The 27,220-nt window shown below is 41.6% G+C and overlaps 1 protein-coding gene across 4 annotated transcripts in view; it reads left to right on the forward strand.

Annotated features, from left to right (window-relative positions):
* Nucleotides 1-9,140: 9,140 nt before the first annotated feature.
* mkln1 (muskelin 1, intracellular mediator containing kelch motifs) overlaps nucleotides 9,141-27,220 on the forward strand; it is a 32,666-nt gene continuing 14,586 nt past the window's right edge. Inside the window, exons 1-10 of one of the 4 annotated variants that reach the window (XM_038294246.1) lie at nucleotides 9,141-9,278; nucleotides 11,494-11,563; nucleotides 18,152-18,294; nucleotides 18,820-18,908; nucleotides 19,003-19,112; nucleotides 22,388-22,580; nucleotides 22,657-22,773; nucleotides 22,871-22,936; nucleotides 26,575-26,687; nucleotides 26,760-26,975. In XM_038294246.1, coding sequence (XP_038150174.1) covers nucleotides 9,199-9,278; nucleotides 11,494-11,563; nucleotides 18,152-18,294; nucleotides 18,820-18,908; nucleotides 19,003-19,112; nucleotides 22,388-22,580; nucleotides 22,657-22,773; nucleotides 22,871-22,936; nucleotides 26,575-26,687; nucleotides 26,760-26,975 — 1,197 coding nt within the window. In that variant the 5' untranslated portion in view covers nucleotides 9,141-9,198. The remainder of the gene's footprint in view (nucleotides 9,279-11,493; nucleotides 11,564-18,151; nucleotides 18,295-18,819; nucleotides 18,909-19,002; nucleotides 19,113-22,387; nucleotides 22,581-22,656; nucleotides 22,774-22,870; nucleotides 22,937-26,574; nucleotides 26,688-26,759; nucleotides 26,976-27,220) is intronic. The other 3 variants (XM_038294247.1, XM_038294248.1, XM_038294249.1) reach the window with 3 other exon arrangements.

The raw sequence follows: 27,220 nt of genomic DNA on the forward strand, positions 1-27,220 counted from the left end.
GGGGAGCAGTGTGGGGTTAAGGGTCTTGCTCAGAGACCCAGAGTGGCAGTCTGTTGGAGTGGGGCTCCAAGTCACAACCTCAGGATTCCAAACTCTATGCCCTAACTACTTAGGGCATAGAGTTTGGATCCTAGAGGTTCTGAGGTAATAAGAATTTATGAAAAAGAGAAAATGCATGTCAAACTACGCAATATTTTGGGATTATGGAATAAAAGTAGAATCAAAAAGAATGTTGAAAAGTGTACCTTTGGTCCTCCAGCAGCCTAAGTTTATAGCAGCATAACTTTCGAGATAGCTCAGGATAACCTGAGCCACTCTAACTATAAGTTTTATCAAAAGGAACGATTTTAGCCTAGTCTGACCTTGTCAATATTTACTACTAAATCAGATTGACATTCTAAAAGTTGTGGACAAAAAAGCAAAAGGTCCTGCAGCTTGTCTTCAGCAGCAGGTGCAGCATCTCATGAGCTTCTGGGTATCTGACACGCACAATGAGCTGCAAAAGCAGCAGCGTTGGAAAAAGTGGAGTTGGAAAAAATGGAACTTTAGCTGCTGGACATCAACCAATCAGAGAAGCTGATCTGGGAGCTGGCAGGGAGTCAGACACAGCACTGCTGATGCAGAGCGCTATCATCACTCCTCTGAAACAGTTTATTAACGCCTAAATTAACTTCAAATGTAGAAACCTGCCGGCAGAATATGTTGGCTTTTATTATCCTGCTGCCTGCAGTTTGTAGCACAGACCTGAAAAACGCTAACATCTACTTCCAGCCGCCACCAACAGGAGGGGAAAACCCCCAAGAGGCGAGCGGGCCTGAGGCAGCTGCTGCTGGGGATTCCCAGTGACAGCGCAGCGCCGGTATGTGGGGGTCTGAGCGGCTCCCACAGAGAAATAATCTTTGAAGGCAGGATGGTAATCTGGATGAACTGACTGCACAGACCTGTCACAGAATGGATTCTGATTTGTTTTCTTTTGAGTATTCAGTCTTACTTTGCTCCATGTTTTCTAGTTTTAGTGGTTTAATTCTTATTTTGCTGTGTTCTCTGGTTATTTTTCAGTCTTCAGGTTTTTATTTGTTGCCCTCTGCTGCCCTCTTGTGTTCTCCTTTTTCCCTAGCTCCTTTCCTGTCTGCTCTGTTAACACCTGCTCCCAATCTGCTCGTTTTCCTCTCTTTGTTTAGTCTCCCATAAATACACTCTTTGTGCAGTTCCTCAGTGCCGGTTCCTCGTCAAACTTCGACCTACACCGCCTTACAGTGTCTTAACTCGTCATGATTGTTTTCCCCTGATGTTTCCATGCTTTCTGGTTTATTTAACTTTTTTCTTGTTGCATTTTTTAGATTTTTGGATTTCTGCCTTAGTTGTTTGTTTACCTCGCATTAAATCTACAAAAAAACTCACCTCTGCCTCCCTGCCTCTGCATTTGGGTCCACAAACCTCAACCCAATCCTGACAAGACCATGTTTTCAGGAGGACTTTCTCACTTCAAAATAGATTCAAACTACTTTTTACCCGCTGATCACAGCAAATATATCAAAGCTGCTCTCTGGCATTGAACACAGGAGCAGCAGAAGCATCTGGACACAATTTACTGGGACCTTAATGTGGACGAGCATTAAAAATAAAGCAGCAGAAGCTTTTTTGCTTTTTTTCCCCAGCGCTTGCAGTCGGAACGTAGCATAAGACTCTAAATCAGGTCAAATACAGCAGAGATGGAGTCTGTTTCTTTTGCATTGGTATAATTCAGCCTTTAAACCAGCTTTCTAAAGACTGTCAGCCACCCTTATCATTGGGAATAAAAGGCACTTTTGATTGTAAAATACTTAACTTGTCAGAAACAGGGACAAGATCCACTCTCTTAATCCCTTTTCCATTCAGCTGTCAGAGACCAAAAAGCATCTACAGTACATTGATAAGTAACTTAAAATTAATTTCGAAATGTTTTATTGAAACCTTTTTCATTAGGATAGGCTGAAAGAAAATGACATCCATGGGAACAAAACCCAAACTCTGGGGGTGTCACAGGATTGCAGACCCCCGGTGGTTTTATGATTGTCGGCAACAGAAGACACCTCTCAGCTCCGTCTGCCTGCCTTTCTTCTGCTATTTGTTCCTTTGCACAGCTGCCAACTTAAATGGGCTCATTTGGTGCTGCCAGCATGCAGAGTTCAGACAGTCTATAAACATTGAGGTTCTACAGCTTCTTTCTACACATTCTATTTTAGCAGGACTAAAAAAAAGAGATGTACATAATGATTCTGTCCTTTCTGGACTTTTTGTTTCTGTTAACGTTTTCTTTTTCATTTACACTTTGCTTTATGTCATTCTGTGTTTTCTAGCTAATTGGTTTCATTTCCTATTTGTTTTCTGGTTGTAATTGAGTTCTTATGTATTTCTTGGTTACTCTCTCTTCCCTCTTGTGCCAGTCTCCTTTCCCCTAGCTCCCTTCTAGTTCCTTCTCTCCACACCTGCTCCCAATCCGTTGATTATTCTATTGTTTGGTCTCTTTGGCATATATAGACCCCTCCTCTGCAGTTTGTGTTTTCTTGATTCTCTTCATTCCTTGTTTCCCTGCCTAACCTCTGTGTTCCCATTTTTTCTGTTTCCTGTGTCCCTTAATTAGTTATTTTTGGATTTATGCTTCTGTTGCCACCATTTGTTATTAAATATGCAAGAAGCCACCTCAGCCTCTGTGTCTGCATTTGGGTCCTCTACAAACCTCAATTGAACCTGACACTGTCATGTTGGGATTAAGGGACCTAACCCACATGCAGAACACCCTCAGACACAGAGGAAAAGTTTAACTGTTTATTTGAAAACACAATGATTAATAAAGGCTGATTTGGGGACTGGTCCAACTGGTCACGACAGGGTTCTCTGCAGAGAGGGACAGTTCAGTTAGCTGGGTTTCAGGTTTGGTTGTTTGAAGGATAATGCAGGTCTGTACCTGTTCAGTAGTTGACTGAGCGGTAGAGGGAGGGAACCAGGAGGGTCCAGAGGCAGATGGTGACCAGAGGGCTTGGCAGCGGCAGGGCTTGACTTCAGACTTCTCGGTACTCAGATCAGAGGTTATCTCCAGATTCTCTTCTTGAGAGCGGGCAGGCAGGTTCAGACAACTCGATCATCCAATGATCTCTTGAGATCAGACAGGTAACGCAGAAAAGAAACTCTTCCAGAGTTTCAGGGTTCAGTTCAGGTTTTCCTAGGAGGTTCAGGTTCAGGTATCAAGGGAGTCAGAGAATCAGACAGGTTGGTTGGCTCAGGCTTGCTAACCGTAACTGGCTTAACACTCTGGCCCTGGAGTGTTGTCCTGCCGCTGGCTAAAGGCTGGTCTCCTGATGAGCCAATGAGCCGCAGGTGTGGTCGTCAGCTTCAACTCCAGGAGACCTAGGGCGCCCTCTGCTGGAGAAAGGTGGACAGACCTCCAGATCTTAACAGAAACATCTGTTAAACCTCATTAGTTAGTAAAAAGTTGGAGAAAAAAAGAGGGTCACCTAATCATTAGCCTTTCAAAATTTGCTTTAAAAACTGTTTTAATCCATAAATTATATCTCATCTTTCTAATGGAAAAACTCTGAAGCACTTGTCATTAAAAGTGGTTTGGGTAAAAAATGAAATCAACATCTCTAAAAGTGTTGTACAAGCAGAGGGAAATATGAACTACTCCAACTCATCCGAGCTCATGGATGTTTTTATTTTAGTTCAGATGAAGAACTACTTACCTGGGCCCAGGGAAGTATCTTCTTACCTTGACTGATAAAGCTTGCTACAGGTGGAGCTAATTTGCTGGATATATCTCTCTATGAAAAAAATAAATCCCTGCTGAGGTTTTAGCCTTGCTCTGTTGAGGTAAGCAGCCAGAAAGTAGAGCCCTGATTGGATAACACACCAAAATATGTCATTTCCAGTGAGGCTGAATTCGTTAGACGCTGAGTCTGAATCCAGTGGCTGTGTCCTCCGAAGGTCAGATCCATAGGCTGATTACGTCATAGCGCGGCGCTAAGGCCTGTTGGGATTGAAAGACTCCTTATTATGCAGCCAACAAATGCAGCTTTCTTTTTGTGCATTTCGAAGGACAGGTCTGCTGTATCCTGCATAGCCTTTAGTATCCCATGATTCATTGCGAGTCCAAACATAACCCTTGGCAGATGTGCTTTTCAGCTGAAGGCTGCGCTAAGTAGCAACCAAATCCCTCTGGAGAGGTCTTTGCTGCTGGACCAATTCAGAATCCCTTTCCTGTGATTCAGAAGGAGCTGATCGTAGGTGCCGTTTTTTCCTGCGATTTAAACCGAGTTGAATGCTGTGCTTCATGCTGAAGTAGACAGAGCTAATCCAGCTCTGTTCAACCCTAAAACTAAATGCAGAGGGAACAAATACCACAGCCCAATTAGCCATTAGAACACATTGATATGTGCCATAATAGTCCTGTCGCTGCCTGAGAGCTGCAGCCGCCATCAAACTGCTGTAACTAAAGGGAGACGTCCCGGGCTACCATGAGTTGTCAAATTAACCCCTGCAAAGTTGCCTGTTATTGCATCAGAATAATCAAATCTCTTCAAAAGCTACTGTTGGACGAACGGACTGGACTAACAGGGCCTGCAGGGAACTGAACCAAGGCAAAGGCCTTCACTCCACCGGGCCAAAACAGTAAAATCCACCCTTCCCCCTGTCCGTCTGATGCTTAATAAGTGCTCTGCCTGGGTGAACTAGGTAGAATACATAGTCGTGTTTGTTTTTTATTGGAAATAAGTTTTCCGATTCAACTGCTGATGGTTTTAAGGGTTTAAATGAATGCTAATGCACAGATTGAACGAGCACTGTGGGTCTGAAGAAACTGGCTAGCATAGGTAGCTCCAGCTAGCTTATGTCGGACACATCGTAAGCTCTAACCTTTCCTTTGTTTCAGCTGGACCCGCCCAGACCAGCTAAGCTAACCCTTTCTTTTTCAGCTTTATCACAGTTTAATGCATTCCTGAGTCATTGCTCACCTTTCACCATAAAACCAAATAAATCTGAACTGTTTTGAATTCATCTAATATCTCTGCATCCGTGTTTATTTATATGTATCTGCTATTTTAAAAGAACACTTTCAATCCATTAAGCCTTAAAACTCAAACATTCCGCATAGATCCTCGAATGGACATATACACTCACCGGCCACTTTATTAGGTACCCCATGCTAGTAACGGGTTGGACCCCCTTTTGCCTTCAGAACTGCCTCAGTTCTTCGTGGCATAGATTCAACAAGGTGCTGGAAGCATTCCTCAGGGAGTTTGGTCCATATTGACATGATGGCATCACACAGTTGCCGCAGATTTGTCGGCTGCACATGCATGATGCGAATCTCCCGTTCCACCACATCCCAAAGATGCTCTATTGGATTGAGATCTGGTGACTGTGGAGGCCATTTGAGTACAGTGAACTCATTGTCATGTTCAAGAAACCAGTCTGAGATGATTCCAGCTTTATGACATGGCGCATTATCCTGCTGAAAGTAGCCATCAGAAGTTGGGTACATTGTGGTCATAAAGGGATGGACATGGTCAGCAACAATACTCAGGTAGGCTGTGGCATTGCAACGATGCTCAATTGGTACCAAGGGGCCCAAAGAGTGCCAAGAAAACATTCCCCACACCATGACACCACCACCACCAGCCTGAACCGTTGATACAAGGCAGGATGGATCCATGCTTTCATGTTGTAGACGCCAAATTCTGACCCTACCATCCGAATGTCGCAGCAGAAATCGAGACTCATCAGACCAGGCAACGTTTTTCCAATCTTCTATTGTCCAATTTTGATGAGCTTGTGCAAATTGTAGCCTCAGTTTCCTGTTCTTAGCTGAAAGGAGTGGCACCCGGTGTGGTCTTCTGCTGCTGTAGCCCATCTGCCTCAAAGTTCCACGTACTGTGCATTCAGAGATGCTCTTCTGCCCACCTTGGTTGTAACGGGTGGTTATTTGAGACGCTGTTGCCCTTCTATCAGCTCCAACCAGTCTGGCCATTCTCCTCTGACCTCTGGCATCAACAAGGCATTTCCGCCCACAGAACTGCCGCTCACTGGATGTTTTTTCTTTTTCGGACCATTCTCTGTAAACCTTAGAGATGGTTGTGCATGAAAATCCCAGTAGATCAGCAGTTTCTGAAATACTCAGACCAGCCCTTCTGGCACCAACAATCATGTCACGTTCAAAGTCACTCAAATCACCTTTCTTCCCCATACTGATGCTCGCTTTGAACTGCAGGAGATTGTCTTGACCATGTCTACATGCCTAAATGCACTGAGTTGCCGCCATGTGATTGGCTGCTTAGAAATTAAGTGTTAACGAGCAGTTGGACAGGTGTACCTAATAAAGTGGCCGGTGAGTGTAACCCCTCTTCCCCTTTTATTTGTGCTTAATTTCAGTAGTGTTTAGTGTTATTACATATTATAATACTGTGTGATTATGAGCTAATAAAGGTACCATTATATTTTAACCCAACGATTCATCGTTCAGGCTGGATTCACTCTTCTTATAGTAGCATCCGAATGAATAGAGACACATTTATTTGGTTGGTGATCAATAACTCTATGATTGATAGCCATAGTCTAAATAACTAAATTAGTGAAGGACAACTGGATTTTAAACAGTCGGTCCAGGAGTCCCTCTTTTTATATTAGGTACTAAAAACCCTTCTCAGTAGGCAAATTACAGTTATAATCATTTATCAAATAATAATTAATTAGCATTGCCCTTGATATGATTGACCTATTAGTTAACTAGATCTTCCAGTTCTAGTTATGTAATATAATTCTTCATCTTCCAGTAAACTTGCTCAACACAGTAAGGCTGAGCAGAACAAAGGGCTTTCTATAGGTGTGTGTCCCTCTGCTGCCTTTTTGTTCAGAGCAGGCTTGTTCTATATCGAGTTACTCATCATGCATAGAAAAGTCAAAAGAGTAGCAACACTTTGTCACATTTTAGGTCAAGTTAAAGTAACAAGTCAGTAAAAAGACTCATAAAAGTACCAACATGAGTCGTACATTAGGCCCAGAAAAGACTTTTATGATAAGAGTGAAAACAAAACAAAACAATCATCATCGAGTTTTTAAAGGAATACCAATAAAATATGAAACGTCTTTACAGCTGAAATGACTGGATGTTTGTGAAGCTGATGTCATGATAGCTTCATTCACTTTCTCCACCATGACTCATGCATGACTCAGCATTTAAGTGAAATAGTGGGATCATCCAGTAATGTTTATCATTCGGTAAAATTACAGATTGCTGAAAGGAAATGATCGATGATGTCCAAAACGTGCTGGAATGGCTTTGCGCTAAATGTTGTGATGATAATTTGAACATTAATACCAAATAGTAATACTAAACAGGCTTTTATATTATTTATATTAGTTTTTTTTCTCCAAATAGGAAAAGAAAACCTCAAACAAAGCATCTAAAATCTGTGATAACAGCTCTGATTGTTTTTAAGTGTGGTTTTATGAGTTTATAATCAGTAGATATGCTACAGGCGGTTAGCCACGGCAATCAGACTGACTCACACTGTATACATGGCGCCCTATGTAAGTCAGTCTGACTGGGAGCAGGCAGCAGCTAACGCCCACATTGCAAAAAAAATTGCTCTCAGTAAGTATTTTTTCTTAAAAGAAGTGCATTCTCTCTTGAATTGAGGAGTTAAATAATAAGACCCAACAAATTTTTTTTAGACAGAAATGATAAAAAAAAACACTTTTCAAGTGTTATATCTAGAAAAAAACTTGAGCAAATTTCCATCCATATCCATATAATCTTAACTTTCTTGGTCATTTAAATCTTCAACCAAAAAAATGTATGGTATATTTAAAAGTAATTCCTTTACTTCCAGTATTCGCTAATGAAACTGGGATTGAATAGTATTCCTCTGCAGGATTTCTCTAATTGGTTTATTTCCAGTTTTAATGCTAAGGAACGGATCTGAATTATCAATAAATAACTCTGAAAATCTGGGATATTGGACATGGGAAAACATTATTTATTTATTTTTTTTATTTCACTTAAAGTCAACAATAACATATAAAATATACAGATAAACAAATAAATATGCCAGGGGGTATAATAATATAATCATAATAAACAAGTACAGTCAGGAGGAAAGACAAACATACAAACATATGTGTTTAGGAGTGTTATATATAAGTATGTATGTATATAAACATATATTCATGCATATATTGTACAAATACACATATCTTCTACATCCATAAATTGTCCAGAATATCTAGTTAAGAACAGATTGAAATGTTTTTTATGTGCCTTTTGGTGAAAAGAGGGTTTAATAGTACTAAAATAGTGTTTAAGTTTAAATAAATAAATATTAAAGTCTGGCTTTTTTTATGTTTTTTTTTTTTATTAAAATGTATCCAAATTAAATTCAGTCAAGATAATTAACAGATTGATTGAAAGGTTTTGGGAATATTTCAGTTTGCAGCTGAAAACCAAATAGAACATTTTCCCAATGAAGTGAACATGGAAAAACATCTGCATTATTATTATTTTTTTTATTAAACTTTATTAGAAAATGCTTTATAATACAGAACGAAGTACAAATTCCAGTAAACAATCGCCAGGGGTTTGAGCAAAAAGTAATAAATAAATACATTAAAAGTAACTGAATAAAGGTAAAAATAGCAATAGTAAATAGATGCATGTAAAGGGATTATGTAAATATTTTAAAGTTAGAGCACAAAGAGCAGCCTTTTTGTTATTGGAGGAGGACAATGTAGAAAAATAAGTTGTTGCTTCGTTTAAAAAAAGAGATACATGAAGGTTTAGTCATAATAGTTTAACATTTGTGGATATAAAACTTGGCCAACAGTAGCAAAAGATAACATAAAAAGAAATGGTTAAAAAGTTCTTTTTTATATTTTGTGATTCCAAATAAAACAATTTGTCATAAATATTGTCCAGAATGAAGCGACAAAAACATCAGCATTATTATTTTATTTTTTTATTTTATTTTTTTTTAAAACATCAGCATTATCTAACCCAAATGTCAGTTAGAATGATGTCAGTACTATGATGACAGTATACTGTACGAAGATCTCATCCAATCAGATCTCATCTTGTTCCTCTGAGAAGGCGGATCTATTTGGAAGAACTAACCAATCAGATTGCTAGGTCTAGCCAGCCTAGTTGTTAGCTGCTAATTTTTTAACAAGATGGCTGCCGTGCCCGAAAGCAGAGTCCTAACTTTCAGCGTTTTCAAATGGAGCTCATATTCCTCCACATATTTACCAGAGTGAGTATGAAGGACACCCGCCGGTTGTGTGTTTGCATCGGTGTGAGGGGGCTTGGTTCCGCCTCGGACCCCCAGTGGACGGACGGTCCAGCCGGCTGGACTGGCCTAGCTCGCTGCCATCCAGCCCCATGGAGCTCCAGCCAGGATAGCGATATCAGATTTAAATCTCTACTCACAGAAAACCCCTTTTTTATTAAGAAACTTCTCTTAATTTCGCTTGTAATGAAGTTGAAGTTGTGAACGTGTAGCTGAAGATGAGAAGCAGCTGTGTGAGCTGCTGTTAGCCGTGAGGTAAACAAAGCGGGACAGGAAGCAATCTGTTCAAAATGACTGTAATTCAGCTCACCCTGTTTGCGCTATCATAAAACATTTCTTAATACTTCACCCCGCAGTGTTTGGGGAAGCAGATGTTATGCTAGCATGTGTGGAAGCCGATGTTGTTATTGTTAGCTAACCTAGCTTAGCGTTAGCAGCCCCGCTAAGCAGCCTGTCATTCTGGGTTTGAAACTAAATAAAACTTCTTGGTTCGGTTGAATCATGACAGCAACGCTAAATGGATCAGTTTGTGGCGAAGTGTCGCTCAGTGTTTGCAGCATTCCGTCCAGCTGGTTGTGTTGAACAGCTTTATTATTCTGGGAGCTAATGCTAATGCTAATTGAGTTTTCTGCCTTCATCCATGCTGACACCAGAAACTCCTTCCTACCTATAGCACCACTGATCACTATTCATTGGATTGCCTGAACACAGTGAAGCCACCGTTCGCCATGCATTATATATATATAATTTATATATATTTTTTTGATTGCATGCACAATTTGCAAATAGAAAAATACTATAGCTTTAACAGTAATTCAGCCTTTATGTAAGTTTATACATAAGATGTTATTGCCATAACAATGTAATAAATCCATGTATATTACTTGAACATAATCAATTTAGAATTTTTGGCTCTTCTGTATTATTCTGCTCCATTAACACATTAATTTTGATAGACTTCATTGACTTCATACTGACTAGGGGGGTAAATCATGGTAAATCACCCATCATGGTGATTTGATTCAGTATCGATTTCCTGACCCAACGATTCGATTATTTTTGTTACTCAAGAATACACCACGATTAGATTCGATTGTCTTTTTTTAACACCTTACAGGCTGGACAATGTTTCAAATTTGAAATAAATCAATGAAAGCTGTAATATCATTATGCTTTTTTTTTTTTTGAGAAACAATCGGAAATAACAGAAGTAGAAAAGTTGCATTAAAAAATACTGCACAAAATCAGTGCAATTAATGCAATTCAATCCCTCGGCTCCAGACGTCCCGCCCCCTCCACAGACGCTCCACTGCTCCTCTCCCTAATTGCAGCTGACCGCAGACAGGAGGCCGGCTTGTTTTTTTTTTATGACCAAAATTGCGGAAAACAAATCGTGAAGTTTGACCCGCTAGAAGAGCGAGATGCGCGAGAACGCTGAGACCCTTTTTCCACCTGGATCTCCGCTCTTTTTGGCCCTCATGTCCCTCTGTTGTCGGACTAAACTCGCCCCCACTTCCTCGCCGCCTCGGCCGTATCTAGACCCACAGCGTGTAGCACAGACCACGCTGCAATATAGAGTATAAATCAAAAATGTCTGCATCAAGCTCACTGCAACACACTGCTGTAAGAGTATAACCAGGAAGCGAGGTAGGAGGGCAAAATGGGTTTAGCGGCACAGCAGCACGGGAGGGAGAATTACGCCCAGGAGCAAATGGATAAAAATAGACCAGAGGGGAAAAAAAACATGAATCGATGCATCGGATCGTCGGCTGTTGGATCGATGCATCGATACAAAACGATTATTATTTACACTCCTAATACTCACTACAATGTGATGGGCCAATTTGTTTTTTTATTCTGAGTTAAAGTAATCTACTGATGCTATGAAACAGCCAGTCTTTATTTTAAAAGTCTTAAGTCCCCCTGAAAATTACAACATCTTGTTATTTGATGCTATAGCGCACAGATTGTTTACATTGTGACCGGTCTAACTAGGGAGTACCAATATGGCGGCTGGTGGCTTCACTTCAACAATGGGTTATCAACAATCCAGTGAATAGAGATCAGTAATAGCACCTGGTGTTGCAGTGGTCTGTAAACGGTCATAGTAGCATTCTGTGCCTATTCCTGTAGCTAATGTGATGGGTCACGTTTGAACCGTTTTTCTCCTCTTTTTTAGGAATATCTTGGTGGATAAACCTAACGATCAGTCCTCCAGGTGGTCTTCTGAAAGCAACTATCCTCCACAGGTAGGTTCACCACGTGACCCAGAGTTATTCATTAATGCTTCATCTGTAAAGAGAAAACTGTAATCAGTACAAAGCGGATGGATTTCGGACCTTCACAATCAGCAGCACAGGCTGATCTTACTGTAACAATATTAATGAGGAACGTTTTCTACAACCAATCAGATTTCAGATTTGCCCCATAGGGCCAGCTAGAGGCCCCGCCCCTACGTCAGCATTTTCTATCCTCTGATTGGTCAGTTAGAGCAAACTGTTAACAGCCAAGTTAAGCTAGCGACAATCAGCATTTTAGATTTGCTTTTTTGGCCTCAATGGCTGATACTAAATGGAGATGGTAAGACCTCCTGCACGAAGACAGAAGGATGGATTTGGTTTCTAAATAATCAGCATCTCTGGGGAGGGGGATATTATTTTTATGCTCTATTTTATCTGGCTATTAGATGCGTAATGAATCTGGACGGTTCCGGATTATGAACACATGGTGGAGCTGTGATTGTAGAATAGTAATAATAATGATAATAATTATATTTGCTAATTGATCTCTGTATTCACCCTCACAATGATTCTTCTCTGTTGTACCTGCGCTTGTTACATTTCAGATTTGAATACAATTGGTGGTTTCTGTTATTAAAATGTGAAAGTGGTGATATTAACCCCTTGACAGGCATCATTGCAAATATACAACAAACATTTTGTATTGCCAAGATAGCATGAGCTTTCCCTCAGTTCCTACCAGTGTATGCTATATATTTATATATAAGGGGGGGGGGGGGGGGGGGGGGGGGGGGGGCACCAAAGGCCTATGTAACATAGCTTGCCATTGATTTCAATAAAATAGAAAAGTCTTACACCCAATGTCTCATTGCACATCAGGAAAATGTTTCCTCTCTTGCAAACGTTACAAAGGTAATAGAGCTTTTTGCTCATCTCCTATAGGAGGTTTGGATGGGTTTCTTTGGGTATTCCTGACATTTTTTAGAGAAACTTGGCATTTTGTGTTCTTTTGCTCAACATCTGTGATGTAATTTTTTCGTGTCAGTGAACTAAGCATGCAGTGAGAATGATGTGAATCACCTAAACTCACTCACCCTCAATTAAAACCTGTCTGCTGTGCGCTCGGCTCGATCTCCGCCTTTGTTTGGCTCCACAGGAATAATTGAGGTCAGCTATGTTAGACGCTTCTTCACTGGGCTCCTCTGCTATTCCTTTTGTTTACGCTTCTGACTGGATCGGTGGAGTCACGTGGTTCCCCACACGCTGCAGTGTATTAAAGGGGAAGGAAATACCAGCCACCGGCGCACAAAGGGAAAACAGCAAAATGAGTCTATTCCTTTTACCGAAAATTGTTTCTGGTTATCGTGGTGGATGTTGTTAACTGTATATATCAGTATATCGTCCAAGCCTAGCCTACTCTTTAGACCAATCCTAATACTGAAGATTACAGATAAATCAACTGGAATGTCCCGGTCCGATATTGGCCAGAAATAATTTTATGGAGTGAATCGATCCACTTCTGTTTAACCCCTGAAGCCCTGAGGGTCTTAGGAGCAAATTCCGCCTGAAATTACATGTGAAGTAAAGAAATTTGAGCCCTTAAACTATATATTGGAAATACAGTTGTTTGTATTTGTATAACAGAAAGGCATTGAGGAAGATTTTACAGGTGGAACCATTATTTTAAATGTCAACATTTCTGATTTATTGGTGATTAAACAAAGAAAAAAAATGAAAAGAAATTACCGTTGCCTACTATTTTTTCCAAATTAAACTCTGCAAAACACCATGAGAGCTCATTTGAAACTCTGGATGAACCCTCAGACTTTATAGATCCTCATCTTCACTATAAGTCAAGCTAATTTGGACTGAATCAGTTGAAGCGTGTTTGTTCCACAGAGGTTTTAGTTGGCAGTGAGCTCGGTGGAAATGTGATTTTGGCACAATGCCAAAAGTGCAAAAATCCATTTTTCTCCTCATAAAAGAGAATCTGGTCAGACGAATATGCTGATTTCCCTTATTAGAGACCTTCTGCATGAGGCAAAGCTTTTGCTCCTCAGATTTATCCGTTATTTCATTGACATTAACCAATAATATCAGCAAACTGAATAGAAAATCAGAATAACAGAGCAGCTTATGTAACGCTGTCGGTTACATCACCTGAACTGGTCGCACGATGACCTCTGACCCCTCCTTGGAAAGGTCTGAGCCTCTAGTTTCCAATTATGGCGGCCATTAGGGGGCGGGGCTAAAAATGAACAGCTGCTGTTGCATTACTCCCACACATGTAATTTTATTTGTTTACGCAGCTATAAAACAAAAAGTCTTTGTAAAAAAAATATTTTGAAACATGTTTTAGAAATTTTAAAGCCCCATTTGAAAGGTGTGTGGATAAAACACCATGTGACTGTGTTTGGGCCATTTCTGGGCCTAGTACCCGCCGTACTGAAGGGGTCAAAGATTCTGTAATCATTGGTTAATAATGAGAAGCTCAGTTCTCCTAATTATTGTTGTTGAATATTGTTCTTCTTTTGATTAGTATAATTTGATTAAACCTTTTCTGAAATTCTGCACCACCAAATGGGAAACGTTTAACTACCCTGACATCGCATCAGGTCAATGGTTTTATTGGAAACTAATTAAAAACCAGCAGGATCCAAATATAGTAAAGGTCCGGAGACATTTTTGATTATAATCCGTTACTTTAATCAACATTTAAACCTGAAATAAAATGCATCCATGTTATACTTTGACTTTTTATATAAAAAAACAACAACATAGAAATAGAAAGTTTTCCATTTTAAAATCTAAAGTGCTTTTTGAAATATAGAACTCCACCACAGTTTGGTATATGGATAATTTCCTGACTTTCACATCTTTTATAAAACACCTGAGCTGAGCGTCCGGGTCCAGACCGCGGTCCGCCATCGACCTCTGATCTCAACTGTTGTTTCATCACATCTCTGTTGACATAATTGAGGCTATAATGATGCCTGCTTCAGTCAGATGTTTGTCTCATTTCTCTAATTGGGGAGAAATCTCTTCTGTGTGGTCGATCTGACTGGTGCATAAACGCAGCCACCGTCAGACTCTGGTCTGAACGTTTCGCAGCCCAGCAGGATCCACGTGTTCAGAAGGAAAGTGGAGAAGTCCCACAGCAGCACGCTGTTTAGTAATTACAGATGGCTGCTTCTCCGTTTTAGCATAAGCTGTCGACAGGATATGAGAACTATTTACGGAGGGTTTTTGTGGCGCAGTGACTGTTGTGCTAGAGTAGAGTCGATTGCTGATTCTCAATTCACAATGATGCGGTACGGACTCATGTTCTCGCCGAGTCTGTTCTTAAGAAATGCCTCAGTCCTAGTTTAGACTCACTTTTTTTTTTAGCATTTGTCAAATTTATCATTTAAAAGGAGGAAGAAAAAACTATTTCCGGTTTAAAAAGTGGTGCCCATCAAAATCTGTCAGTCAAACAAGCAGATGTGAGCACTAAAGGGCGGATTGTACTTCTTCAACCGCACACATCAAATGTCACTTGCATCTGGAACTTCTAGCAGTTTCCCGCCAAAGCGCTAGGGGGGGCCTATTTTAGAACTTGCGAGAACTTCGGCCGGTGGTCACGGGAACTTCTTCGGCGGTGCCGGCGGGAGTGTTTATCTTCCGAAACAACTTGTCTGAAGCCTTGTTCAAGTGTTTGTACGTCTGAAACTCCTCGATCAACCTTTCGCCCTAGTTATCCATTGTTGTTATTACTCCTCGGTTTTTAAAAATGGCGGCACCGGAACGAGAAGGACGACCACACAGACATCCAGACATACCAAGGATCAATCACAGCTGCTTCTTGTCTGTGCAATTCCGCTTGAGGTCTGCACAAGTTTGCAACCGTCTGGTGTGTAGTCATTTTTTTTTTAAGTGCGTAACGAACGGCTGCAGAGCCTCTGCGCTGCGGCGTGGTCACGCACAGAGACAGATTTGACGGTTGCAGAGACTATGTGTCAGAATCATAAATTGGCCTTAAATATGTCCATAAAATGGTATCTTGGGATATGATGGTGAAAGAAAAACCTACTTTAAACAGATTGGCTACAAAATGCAGTGATCAATGCTATCATCGCAGCCCCAACCCCTTTACTGGGGAACGGAAGGCCTCCCCTATGCAGCCAGGCCAACAATTCCCTTTAACAACCCCCCTTTCAGAGACATAGACAGGTATGGGGCATTGCAGGCTAACAGAGAAGCCAAACGACCCCCATTCCAAAGGGGGGGACCCGTTCATCCGTTTCTATTTGCATGTTTTCTAAACTAAAACCAGGCTTTGTTGGGCTGCTGGATAAAACCTGGAACTCAACGCTATTTCTGACATTTGGAATTAAAAAGCTTCCTGGATGGAAGAGAAACGTCTTCAGACTTGGAAACAAAGTCCAGTGGATTGATTAATTTTTTTGGAGTGGGTATAATTAGATATTCCAACCACTGCGCTTATTTTTCATGATCCTATCGACCCTTTAACCAACATCTGGACTCCCTCCTCCAGGACCCTGTCCAGCGCATTTCAGAACAAACAGCGGCCTAGTATTACCTATTGGTAAATCTTCCCAACTGGTTTCTGCAGCAGACAGATCTGGTGTTGATGAGGATAAATGAGTAAAAACAATATTAAAGACATCCTTTATATTAGAGCTTAGCCGATTGTCTGTATCTGAATCTCTCTCTAAGAGAACTAAGCCTAACTCCGGCCTTGTGACTCGGGTGCTTCTTTAACGTTGTCCCTCCGCCTTCTTGGAAGGAACCTTAAATGGGTCCTTTTCTTAAACTCGTTGACTTGAAGGGAAGGAGTGGCAGACGGCTCGAGTTGCTTGAGCAGAAAAAGGAAGTGAATCATTGCAACACGATGGTTAACCGCTCGACCAGGTGGTACTCGATGCAGCACTTCAAAGAAGCATGCAGGGGATTGTTCTCCCACGGTGACGCAAAGATGCTGTCATTCAGACTCTCACTTTGGTGTTTGCTTTAAATTCAATCTGTGTAGAGATTCTAGCTTATTATATTTATCTTCATTTTTACATCAAAATATACACATTTTGTAACCTTACTTTACAAAAGCAAATAAGGCCTCCAATAACACTTAGCTTGAAAGTGTTTTACTGAGGTCCCTATAGAGGGCTAAAATATGTGGTAAATGTTATCTAGAGACCAAATTGGGCAAAAAAGTCTATTGGCTACTTTAGGACAGGGGCCTGGTTGGTCTAATCCAGAGGTCACGGATTAGCGGACCGCGGTCTGGATCTGGACGCAACCTGGTTTAAAACTTTTATAAATTACTGCATGTTGTCCGATAACTGTGTCTAATTACACCTGCTCCTCTTCTCCTGTTAATACGGTAAAGCCCTGGGGATCGTCCGGCTCCAGGCTGCACGTGATCCAAATGAGCCAATGAGCTGTCAGTCTGGGTTGCTGCTGCTGCTACTTTTAGACACAGCAGGCAAACCTGTGGCAAGCTGGGCGATGGGAAAGAAGGAGAAGACCTTGAGAAAAAGAGAGCAGAGAAAGTGTGGACTGCTGGAAGAACTGCGGTGAACTGGTGAAAGAAAAGTGAAATGGCGTGCTCAAAGATGACCCTGCACATTTAGAGGATGTTTGGCTCAACCTGCTGCTGTGAAGCAGGATTCTCCACCATGAACAGAATCAACAATAAATCTGGATCCAGGCTCAAAATGAGCTCCTTGATATGTGCTTGAGAATGGCTTAGTCTCTGGTTAAACCCAGGTTTAAAGCCTTGCAGGGCAGCCTAAAGCCCACTGCCAACATTAAGACAGAAAAAAGAAAGAAAATAACAAACCATCAGTTCAGGTGGTTTATTAAAAAAAGTGAGTCAGGAAATTGTCTATTTTCTCTACTTTTAAATAGTTTTTTAATTTAAAGATCAAATGTACAACATGGATGCATCAACATCTCATTTTATTTCACTGTTCAATTCTGTTGAAAGTAAACGATTAGAATTAAAAACATCTCCCAACCTTTACTGGTTGTTGATTTTCTTTATTCTGACCACGCTGATTTTTAATTGGTTAAGCTTGGCTTAGTCTGATTTAGGGCTGGGCAATTAATTGCATTTGCAAGAAAATTGCAATTTAGCTAAATGCAAATTTCAAATTGCAGAAACCCTCAATTTTAGTGGCATAACATTTAACAAGAGTAAGAGAATTAAATGAGGTATGTTCTCCCTCCAGCCTTTAGGTGGCGGTAAGATGCTTAAAATTGTTTTGTCGCTGTACAGAAGGGAAGTACAAACTCTTTTACAAAAATGAAACCCTCAAGTGAAACATCTCCATATGTGTGCGAAGTGTTAAGGGGAATCGCAATAATTGCGATATTAGTTGAAATGAATCGCAATTTAGATTTTTGGCAAAATCGATTATGAATAATGAGCATTGGAGATGTTGCAGTAATGTGAATAAAATCACTTAATCCTCCTCCATCGTTTTTTTTTCTTTCGTTTTTTTTTTCCTGCTGTTGCGTATTGATGAACAGCCCGACCAATAGCAGCGCGGTTTTTCCTGCACAGATTCATGCTTCTCTTCGTCTCTTTTGCTCCAGTTTTTAATCTTGAAGTTGGAGAGGCCGGCCATCGCTCAGAGCATCACCTTTGGCAAGTATGAGAAGACCCACGTCTGCAACCTGAAGAAGTTCAAAGTGTTTGGAGGGATGAGTGAGGAGAACATGACAGAGCTTTTATCCAGGTGAGAGGCTCCGCCCACTGCTGACCTATTTTTTTAATCTTCCGTCCATTTAACCAGGATAAGGAGGTGGTGGATTTTAATTTTGATCTCATATTTTTTTTATGTATATATATATATATATATTTTCTATATTTTCTTTCAGATTAAGTTTTACAAATTGCTTTCTTTTTTGAAGATTGAGTTTTCCGGACTTTAGGCCCAATCTAAAAACTCGCTCCTGACCAATAACGCGTTATCGCTAACATCCAGTAGACCTATAGAAAAGCTCGCCCCCGAAGGGAAGAGGATATGATTCTTAAAACGTAAAAATGGAAGTTTGGGGGTGGAAATTGGATATAAATTTTTTTTTTTTTAACATGGGGGGGAAAACCAACAATAAAATCAGAAAAAATGAATATTTTCAAAGTTTTTTTCTTCTGGATATTTTATTTTCTTTGCTTTCAACATTGATGGATGCAGCAATAATGCAGTAACGTGCAAACAGCATCTGAGAACTGACCCTCCGTCTCTCTGCTTGTGTCCCAGTGGCCTTAAGAATGACTACAACAAGGAGACCTTCACATTAAAGCATAAAATCGACGAGCAGATGTTTCCCTGCAGATTTGTGAAAATAGGTAATAGCAGCACTGTTCTCTTAGCTTCCATCTATTTTTTTTTTACTCTTCTGTTCTTTTATCGCTCTGAATCTTTTCTCCCTGTCCGTCTCAGTGCCTCTAATGTCGTGGGGGCCCAGTTTTAACTTCAGCATCTGGTACATCGAGCTGCACGGCATTGAGGACCCTGATGTGGTGCAGCCCTGCCTTAACTGGTACAGCAAGGTAGGAACCTGAAAAAAATGGGAATTTCACTCATATAATAGAAATTTCCACATTTATTTATATTTTTTCAGTTCTATTTTTTATTGTTATTTTCACAGTTACACAATAAATCAGTCATCTCCATCAAAATGTTCATTACGACAGCTTTGTCTAGCTAGACATTTCCAATTCCACAGGATATACAGATAGATGATTGGTTCTTCCTTTATCACACCCATTGAAAAAAAATGAAGAAATTAACATACAAAGATTATGAACTTAACTCTTTTGGTTAAGAACAAACACTACTGTTCAAAAGTTTGGGGTCACATTGAAATTTTCTTATTTTTGAAGGAACATCTCTGTACTTTTTAATGAAGATAACTTTAAACTAGTCTTAACTTTGAAGAAATACACTCTATACATTGCTAATGTGGTAAATGACTATTCTAGCTGCAAATGTCTGGTTTTTGGTGCAATTTCTACATAGGTGTATATAGGCCCATTTCCAGCAACTATCACTCCAGTGTTCTAATGGTACAATGTGTTTGCTCATTGGCTCAGAAGGCTAATTGATGATTAGCAAACCCTTGTGCAATCATGTTCACACATCTGAAAACAGTTTAGCTCGTTACAGAAGCTACAAAACTGACCTTCTTTGAGCAGATTGAGTTTCTGGAGTATCACATTTGTGAGGTCAATTAAACGCTCAAAATGGCCAGAAAAAGAGAACTTTCATCTGAAACTCGACAGTCTATTCTTGTTCTTAGAAATGAAGGCTATTCCATGCGAGAAATTGCTAAGAAATTGAAGATTTCCTACAACGGTGTGTAGTATTCCCTTCAGAGGACAGCACAAACAGGCTCTAACCAGAGTAGAAAAAGAAGTGGGAGGCCGCGTTGCACAACTGAGCAAGAAGATAAGTACATTAGAGTCTCTAGTTAGAGAAACAGAAGCCTCACAGGTCCCCAACTGGCATTTTCATTAAATAGAACCCGCCATTGTCAACATGTACAGTGAAGAGGCGGCTGCGGGATTCTGGGCTCGAACAGCTAGAATGCCAAAGGTCTGCAATGCTGGAATTGCTGCAAACGGAGGATTTTTTGACGAAAGCAAAGTTTGATGTAAAAAAAATCTTATTTCAAATACAAATCATTATTTCTTACCTTTTCAATGTCTTGACTCTATTTTCTATTCATTTTACAACGTATGGTGGTGAATAAGTGGGACTTTTCAGGAAAACACTAAAATGTTTGAGTGACCCCAAACTTTTGAACGGTAGTGTACATGCTGGACTGCAACTCTGTTATACAAAAGGAAAAATAAGTAAATAATTTACTGATGCATAAGGGTTGAAAAAAAAACAAGTAGAAAGAGAGGGGAAATGAAGAGCTAGGATGGATGGATGGATGGATGGATGGATGGATGGATGGATGGATGGATGGATGGATGGATGGATGGATGGATGGGAGTGACATATCTGATCCATATTTCCCATCATTTTAGTCTTAAAACCAAAGTAATTCTTTCCATCTTAAAGATGTTATAAATGGTGTCAAACCATACGTCCACAATCCGCTTACGGTTCGTTCTTTGGTTTTTTCGTTTCAAAACAAAAACGAAAAAACAAAACAAGCATGTGGTTTTTCTGTTTTTTTCCGCTTTTAAAACCTAAATCGAAAAAATAAAAAATCGAATTAATAAAAAAAATCAACAGCGTTTGAGTTTTGTTTTGCCATCTAAATGAAAATAAAACACGGTTGTTGTTTTAATATGTAGCGGTATCGGAAATGAAAAATCTTTTACAGCGGATGAAGACGGCATCAAAACAAACCATTTCTAAACAAAAGGCAATGGCTGCACTTGAACCGTTTTCTGCATTGATTATCGAACTTTTAGAGAGGAAAAACACTCTGAATCAGTGATGCTTTGAGCCGCCATGGAGCTCCACATTACTCGGTAATGAGTGTCAGAAGGTTTTGTATGGAGCACAACTTGCGAAGACACAACAACGTGTCGGACGCCGATTTGGAACGTTCCGTACATTCTTCAGTAGCTCTCCATGAAATGCGCCGATGTCCTCTAAATAACACAAACGTTTCCCTTTTGGTAGTGCTAACTGAAAAAGTTCTTCTTCTTGTGGATTGTAATGGCGGTTGGCAAGAAATTGAAGGCGTACATTACCGCCACCTACTGGTAACTAAAAAAGTTACGTGTTGGGAGTTCAGGTCATTTCCGGTTCTGCCATAAGGTCCTTAACCTGACTCCACCAGATGGATTTGCTCCGCATATCCATCTTAAAGTAAGTTTGGGAAGGGGCGAAAATACTGGTTAGCTGATTGGCCAATGTTGGTGATAGACGGGCCAAATAAACCAATCAGATCAACGAAGCATAAGACGTACTAACAGAGCGACGACGAAAATACAACCACAAGCCAGGCTAGTCTTGCCGAAACCAGTCGGGAGAAGAGCAAAAACATCTTTTCCTCTGAGAAAAGCCTCCAGAGCAGTGTTTTGCTCTTCTTTCAGTGAAGAAATACTCTGTAATTCCCATAAAACTTGCTCGATAGCCACGCTAACGCTAGTTTCATCGGCTGAAGCCGCCATGTTCTTTAGACTGAACTGTCGCGCTTCTCGTTGCGTCACACCTCAACCCGCCTCAAAGCCAACGCTGATTGGACGTTCGTTTGGTGAACGGCTCCAAATTTTCTTCAACGGAGAGTCTCCAGACTGATCTGCGAGTGAAACCTTGAAAGCTCGCGAGATCAGGATGGTCTCACCAGGCTATAAGGTCCGTTGAATTAACAACAAAATAAAAGTTTTTCTTTGGTTTAACCATTGTAGTTTAAAAAAATCCTGAAACGCACCTTTTTTTTTTCATTTTTGCAAATGCCGTTTTTCTAATTTCGTTTTAAAAACGGAAAAACAGAAAACCACATGCTTGTTTTGTTTTTTTGTTTTGAAACAAACATGATTGTCCACCGTAGTTCTTTCTAGTTTTAGACACTTTTTTGTTACAGTTTTCCAGAAGCTGCACTTAGTATCTGAAATAAGCGTTTGTCATTAGAGGATACATAGTATGATGGTAAAACGGCAAAATATAATGAAACAAACTCAAAATGAATATATCTGAAATACATTTTGCATTATGTTGTGGATCTCCTACACAATTCTTGATGAATTGGTTTAGTGTATTTTTTGAGCTGGAGTGATAAAGAATCGTTTTATCTCGCATAACCTTTCACTTAAAGTTCGATTTCCCTCCGTCTCAGTTTTTCCACGTTGTGTCTTTACAGTACAGGGAACAGGAAGCCATCCGGCTTTGCCTCAAGCACTTCCGGCAGCATAACTACACCGAGGCCTTCGAGTCGTTGCAGAAGAAGACGCGCATAGCGCTGGAGCACCCCATGCTCACCCACCTCCACGACTGCCTGGTGCTGCAGGGAGACTTCGACGCCTGCGAGGAGCTCATAGATAAAGCAGTGAGAGGTACGGCGCCGCCGCTCCTTCCCACCAGCTCATTGGCTGGTCGCTCTCCTAACGCTCGGTTTCCTTCCTCTGCCAGACGGTTTGTTTAACCAGTATATCAGCCAGCAGGAGTACAAGCCCAGGTGGAGTCAGATCATCCCCAAATGCAACAAAGGTACAAGCAGCCAAGAAATCAGCCGAGACGACGTGAACAGTGAGAGAAATCCTCCCAGTTTGATGGATCAGAGCGCCCAGGAAGCCGGCTGCAGGCCTAACCCTTCCTTTGTTTACCCCCCCCCCCCCTCCTGTAGGTGACGGCGATGACAACAGGCCAGGGATGAGGGGAGGACATCAAATGGTCATTGACGTCCAGACTGGTGAGACCTGCACAGGCGGCGTTATGACATCGCTGTGACTCACTTCCTCCTTCACCCAAAGCTCTGTTTCTATTTAATCTAATTAACCCCCCCCCCCTCGTTTTCATCTGTAACCACCTTCAGACCGAGGCTGATTTGAGAAGCACCTGCCGTTCTGCTCTTGGTTTTTGCTGGAATGGCGGCCGCAGGTCCGCCGTCTCTAAGATCAAAGCTGATGTTGTGCGGAGGCGGACGATCAGCCGTCATGGCTCTCTGACTCAGAGCACGCTTACCGCTGTGTGGATGACACATCCCGTTTAGTCCCTCCTGTTTGTTATTCATGGCTGATAGATTTTTATTCCAGTCATGAGGAGTTTAACATCCAAACAGCGCCCTGCTGCCTGAGGCCCATTTCTCTATATGTTAGATTAGTTTTAAAGCTAAGAAATACAAACGCATGTGCAGCAATTTCTTTCTTGTTTAATTGATCAATGATTGGAGCCTGATAAAAATGAATTTGATTAATTCCCGATTTAAAACGATTCATTTAAGAATCACTGTTCTGGAAAATGACAGCAATACAAGAAAACAGTTTATGGGCCAAACTTCCTAAAAGGCTCGCATTAATGTCTGCATCGCTCGTTAAGAATATCTGTCCTAAAATAATCGCTAAAATAAACCCTAGAAAGTTGTTCTTTTTGTGTAAGGAGGGGGTTGAATGTTTTTGGTCATGTGACTGATGATGATGATGACGTCAGGTTTTTCATGGTGTCCAATCAGAAAATCTGTCAGTACGGAAGAGGATTAGGGCCACTGGGAAAAAAAAAAAAGTTAACTGATTTTTTAATTTTATTTCAGAATAGTATGGGAAAAAGTCAGAATTCTGACTTTAATGTCAGAATTCTGACTTTTTTCTCAGAATTCTGACTTTTTTTTATTGTCAGAATTCAGTCCGAATTCTGAGATTAAAGTCAGAGTTCTGAGAAAAAAGTCAGAATTCTGACTTTAATCTCAGAATTCTGACTTTTTTCCCATGTTAAACTGAAATAAAATTTAAAAATCAGTTTACTTTTTTTTTTTTAAGTGGCCCTAATCCTCTTCTGTATGTCAGTTATTGACCAGAACAGAAAAACTAAAACCCACATTGGTCCAGATGTTCACATCTGTTCATCCTCACCTCATCATTTATTGTCCTTTTATATCCAACCTTTTAGTTTGCAGAGGACATGCTGTGGGTTAGATGTGTGTAAATGTCTGTAAATTAACAAACGTCTATATATTAAAGGATTGAATTTACTCCTTATTAGCTCCTCACACATCTGACATCTGACATGTATCTGTGAGGATAGGAGTTCAGGAATTAGAGCTGTGCAAAACTAATAACGCTATTGCACTCCTTACCTGTTGGTGGCAGCAGTGTGCCTGAATGTTCTTCACCAACTGGCATAAGAAGAGGAAAACAGAACCATAGATGGAAGGTTGTATATTTGCTGAGGCGGTTTAAACACTTAGGCTGTTTCTCAATTCACAAGAACTCGACTACGGACTCGTGTTCTCGCCAGGTACGTTCTTGAGAAGAACCCAGGGAAATCTGGACTCGGGGAGAACAGGAGCAGAATAAATCTGGGTCAATTGGAACAGAAGCGTACTGATGACATCACCTCCTGTTATTAATAGTCTCTGGATAATAATAAATTATTACTTTTGGACTGAACAAAAAACTCGCCATCAGAGCTAGCGGTCCTTCACACACGGCTATGCAGAGAGAGGGCTGCTGCAAACGGGCTAACTTTAGCCCTGGCTGCTACAGACGAGCTAACGTTAGCACTGGCTGCTACAGACGAGCTAACGTTAGCCCTGGCTGCTACAGACGAGCTAACGTTAGCCCTGGCTGCTGCAGATGAGCTAACGTTAACCCTGGCTGCTGCGGACAAGCTAACGTTAGCCCTGGCTGCTACAGACGAGCTAACGTTAGCCCTGGCTGCTGCAGATGAGCTAACGTTAACCCTGGCTGCTGCGGACAAGCTAACTTTAGCCCTGGCTGCTACAGACAAGCTAACGTTAGCCCTGGCTGCTACAGACGAGCTAACGTTAGCCCTGGCTGCTGCAGATGAGCTAACGTTAACCCTGGCTGCTGCGGACAAGCTAACGTTAGCCCTGGCTGATGCGGACGGGCTAACGTTAGCCCTGGCTGCTGCGGACGGGCTAACGTTAGCCCTGGCTGATGCGGACGGGCTAACGTTAGCCCTGGCTGATGCGGACGAGCTAACGTTAGCCCTGGCTGCTGCGGACCGGCCAACGTTAGCCCTGGCTGATGCAGACGAGCTAACGTTAGCCCTGGCTGATGCAGACGGGCTAACGTTAGCCCTGGATGCTGCAGACGGGCTAACATAAGCCCTGGATGCTGCAGACGGGCTAACGTTAGCCCTGGCTGATGCAGACGGGCTAACGTTAGCCCTGGCATAGTCTGCTCTGATGCATGCTGGGTAAAGAGGGAGGGGCGAGGACAACATCCGGGGACTTTGTCCATTCTCGGTCTGCTGTTCAAGTGAATTAGAACAGCGTTAGGGCTAAGGAGGATGACGTTTCACGAGGACACGAAAACGCACAAGTACACAGATTGAGAAACGGTCTCTGTTTCATTGTTTAGGCACGCCATCAAAAAAGTTTCTGCTGTTTTATTTCTGATGCTCGTCCACATTAGGTTCAGACGTCCAGTAAAGTGAGTCCAGATGCTTCTGCTGCTCCTGTGTTCGATGCCAGAGAGCAGCTTTGCTATATTAGCTGTGATCAGCGGGTAGAAAGTAGTTAGAATCTATGTTGAAGTGAGAAAGTCCTCCTGAAAACATGGTCTGTGCAGTCAGTTCATCCAGATTACCATCCTGCCTTCAAAGATTATTTCTCTGTGGGAGCCGCTCAGACCCCCACATACCGGCGCTGCGCTGTCACTGGGAATCCCCAGCAGCAGCTGCCTCAGGCCCGCTCGCCTCTTGGGGGTTTTCCCCTCCTGTTGGTGGCGGCTGGAAGTAGATGTTAGCGTTTTTCAGGTCTGTGCTACAAACTGCAGGCAGCAGGATAATAAAAGCCAACATATTCTGCCGGCAGGTTTCTACATTTGAAGTTAATTTAGGCGTTAATAAACTGTTTCAGAGGAGTGATCATAGCGCTCCGCATCAGCAGTGCTGCGTCTGACTCCCTGCCAGCTCCCAGATCAGCTTCTCTCATTGGTTGATGAGGCGCATCCATCAAAAAAAAATTTAATCTTTCTAACTCTGCTGCTTGTAAAATTTGTGTAAAAGTTTCCACGGGGAAATCAGGGCATACCAAAGCTGTAAATCGCAAAAACGGGGTGTACAATTTCTAGTATTTTTAGTAAAGGGTGCATAACGTACGGCCGAACGTATTACTAGCTTAAGCCTGCCATAAAAGTTCATTCATTCGGCTGAAACATACCTTTTATATAAATGAAAGAAAATTGGACTAGTCCATCTCTGATTTCACGTTCTTGGAAGAAGAATCTCAGTGATCCAGGAAGATCTGTGTCGGTTCTGCTTTGCTAAAACAGAAAAAGATGTTCTGGTGCGTCGCTGTGATGTCAGATCTCCTCTGATCAACCTGAAACTGTGAGCTAAAGGTTGATGAGTCTGTCCTCCCTGCAGAGACGGTCTACCTGTTCGGGGGCTGGGACGGCACACAGGATCTGGCAGACTTCTGGGCGTACAGCGTTCAGGAGAACCAGTGGGCCTGCATCTCCAGAGACACCGAAAAAGAGGTGAGGAGGACGCCGGCAGCATGTGTCACTCGTCTGTTTTAAAGCACATCCAGAATAATAATGTCCACCAACCAGAACGGCCCCAGCGCGCGCTCCTGCCACAAGATGTGCATCGACTCTCAGCGCCGACAGATCTACACGCTGGGCCGTTACCTGGACTCCAGCGTCAGGAACAGCAAGTCGCTGAAGAGCGACTTCTACCGTTACGACATCAACGCCAACACCTGGACGCTGCTCAGCGAGGACACGTCGGCGGACGGAGGGCCCAAGTTGGTGTTCGACCACCAGGTAGGCTGGAAGATGGACGGCGCTCCGATGGACGGGAACGGCTCGCAGATTCTTTTATGCTGCGACTTGGAAAAAGATTTCAGGTCTAAAATAAAAGATCCTTTAAGGAGATTTAATTTAGTGATAACGTCTTCATCAGCCGTGGAAGCTGATTGATCTGATCGGGTAAAGATTCATTTTAAAGATTAGTTTTCTCTTTTTTTTTTTTTCTTAACATTAAGGGCGAAAAAATTTTTTAACAAAAC

The sequence above is a fragment of the Cyprinodon tularosa genome, unplaced genomic scaffold (genome assembly GCF_016077235.1).
Source record: "Cyprinodon tularosa strain WSP-4 unplaced genomic scaffold, ASM1607723v1 ctg337, whole genome shotgun sequence".
NCBI lineage: Eukaryota > Metazoa > Chordata > Actinopteri > Cyprinodontiformes > Cyprinodontidae > Cyprinodon > Cyprinodon tularosa.